General features: G+C 38.8%; 1 protein-coding gene across 3 annotated transcripts in view; it reads left to right on the forward strand.

The window, feature by feature from the left end:
* Window positions 1–2,538, forward strand: part of LOC117169139 (spore coat protein SP85-like) — a 112,357-nt gene that overhangs the window by 109,157 nt on the left and 662 nt on the right. For all 3 annotated transcript variants that reach the window (XM_033355335.1, XM_033355333.1, XM_033355334.1), the window contains exon 2: window positions 1,849–1,906. In XM_033355335.1, the coding sequence (XP_033211226.1) occupies window positions 1,852–1,906 (55 nt within the window). In that variant the 5' untranslated portion in view covers window positions 1,849–1,851. The remainder of the gene's footprint in view (window positions 1–1,848; window positions 1,907–2,538) is intronic.

Below are 2,538 nucleotides of genomic sequence, written 5' to 3' on the forward strand. Positions count from 1 at the left end.
ATAATTCTATATTTGTACCGACTGTACTATACGGTAGCGAGACATGGACTTATCAAGATAAAGATAAGAGTAAAATTAACGCAATTGACATGAGATTCATGCTCATAATAAGCGGGAAATCCCTAGTGGACAAAGTAAGTAACGAGATAATTCTAAAAGAATGTAGTGCAGAAGAGACGCTAGTAGACACATGGGAAAGAAATCGGTTAAGATGGTTCGGACATGTTGAGAGAATGCCAAATGATCGACTAACGAAACAAGTGTATCAAGGTAAAGTAAATGGCAACGTTCCCAGAGGTAGACCGCGGAAAGAATGGTTAGAATGTGTGAATGAGACCCTACTTTGAAGAGACATAAGAAGTCACAGAAACACGAGAGCCTGCATGAAAAAATGCATGGACATAAAAGAAGCTAGAGAAGTATGCCAGGACAGGAAAGTATGGCGGAAAATAGTTAATAAAAAGAGTGTCAGTAGAGTGAACGACGCCTGAAACAAAGACCTTGGCTATTAATGGACCCAAGTGGGGAACCTTACATAACGGCTTCGTGAGTTTCTTCGCTTGGGGTGATTGCTAGAGAGATTGATTAGGAACCTGGGTCGGAGCAGTGTTGCGGAACGAACGTGTTATTTACTTATATAGCACGAGAATTCTGGATCAATCTGAAAAATCTCTATCCCATCCACACACTACTCCTTTCCCCTGCCGAGTGAGTCACGCCTACCCCGAAAGGGAAATGGCTTAATGGTGTAATAATGCAAAAAAAAAAATTATAAATTTTTTCTCTTTTTATTAAAAAGAATTTTTAAATCTCTTTGCGCCGATCTCCGTGCTGACTTTGGCCCAGAGTTGGGCCGGTAGTCGGCGTTACTCGTTAACGAAAGATATCCCATAGTTGCCCCGATGATAGGTCCATGTTCGGGCCATTGTCGGGCCAATAGTCGGCCTAACTTCTTCAGAACTTTCTAAATCCCTTCATGCCGATCGCTAGGCCAACTTTGGCCCCGAGTTTGGCCGGTAGTCGGCGGTACTTGTTAACGAAAGATGTCCGATAGTTTCCCAGATGGTGGGTCCATGTTTGGGCCATTGTTGGGCCAGTAATCTGCCTAACTTCTTCAGAACGTTTCGAATCCCTTCATGCCGATCTCTAGGCCGACCTTTGCCCAGAGTGGGTCCAGTAGTCGGCGTTACTCGTTAACGAAAGATGTCCCATAGTTGCTTCGGTGGTTGGTCCATGTTTGGGCCACTGTTGCGCCAATAGTCGGCCTAACTTTTTCAGAACTTTCTTAATCCCTTCATGCCGATCTCTGGGCGGACTTTGGCCCAGAGTTGAGCCAGTAGTTGGCCTTACTCGTTAACGAAAGATTTCCCATAGTGGCCCTAATGATTTGTCCATGTTTGGGCCAAAGTTGGGCCAATAGTCGGTCCTGCGTTGTCTGCCAACGTTGGCTGTTTAGGTTGAGCCGACATCAGTATCTTATAAATATAAAAGGTGCCCCAACTTTGGCTGCCGATCTACGGCGGGCCAAAGTCGGTCCAACTTTGGGCCAACACACCTACTCTGGGTGCGGAGCTGAATCCGCACCTGGGATATACTCTTAAGGCTGTGTAAATAATTAAAAAACAGATTTCTTTTTCTAAAAGTGTGCATATTTATTACGCCATAACGAGTCTGTTGTTCCAGCTAATTATCTACATATTTCGTAAATATGTATTGTCTGTATACCTTTAAATCGAGAAGGACAAATAAGATAGCCAAACAGTATATATAATGTAATACAATCTCAGCATATTCATTTAGACGACTCAAATAATTCTCCAATTATAGCAGTTTTCTCTATACTTTTAGAAAATGAAGTTCGCTGTTACCCTGTTCATAACCATAGCTGTTTTTCTTACTTCTATTGGTAAGTATAATAATATCATATTTTTACAGTATATGTTATTTTTAACAGATTTCAATCGTTTGAAGTAATTCAAACAAATTTCTAAGATTTTAGGTTTTCTTCCAAATTATAAGTTATTTTCAATACCTTCAAAAACATGCAAGGTAGTTCACAGTATTTAAAGGGATTTGAAATATCGTAGGGTATTTAGAAGATTTCAACGAATTTTCAAGAGCTCTAAAAGATTTCAGGGGGTTTCCAAGGATTTACATTATTTTGAGGGATTAAAATTTGTTTATTTTTCGGTTTAAGTAAGTCGTCTTTTCACTTTTTAAAGTAAATTAGGCTGTGCCATCCCTGAAGATAATGCATCCAATATTTCTACATTTAATTTCAAAATTGTTTTATTCCATTTATGGAAAATTCTGTGTTAAAAATGTTACGAGATTAGAATTTGGTCTTTAAATATAAATCGTCAGGAAAAATAGCCAAGGATAAAACAAAAAAAAGTCAGGGAATTTAAAAAATAATGTTTTGCGGCTATACTGTATATTTATTTTACCAGGTGTATACATATGAAACCGGTATTTTTTCAAGAAAAAAACACATTTATTTCAAGAGAATGATAACAAATATTTTATTCAAAGTATGCG

This window comes from Belonocnema kinseyi, chromosome 3 (assembly GCF_010883055.1).
Source record: "Belonocnema kinseyi isolate 2016_QV_RU_SX_M_011 chromosome 3, B_treatae_v1, whole genome shotgun sequence".
NCBI classification, from domain to species: Eukaryota; Metazoa; Arthropoda; class Insecta; order Hymenoptera; family Cynipidae; genus Belonocnema; species Belonocnema kinseyi.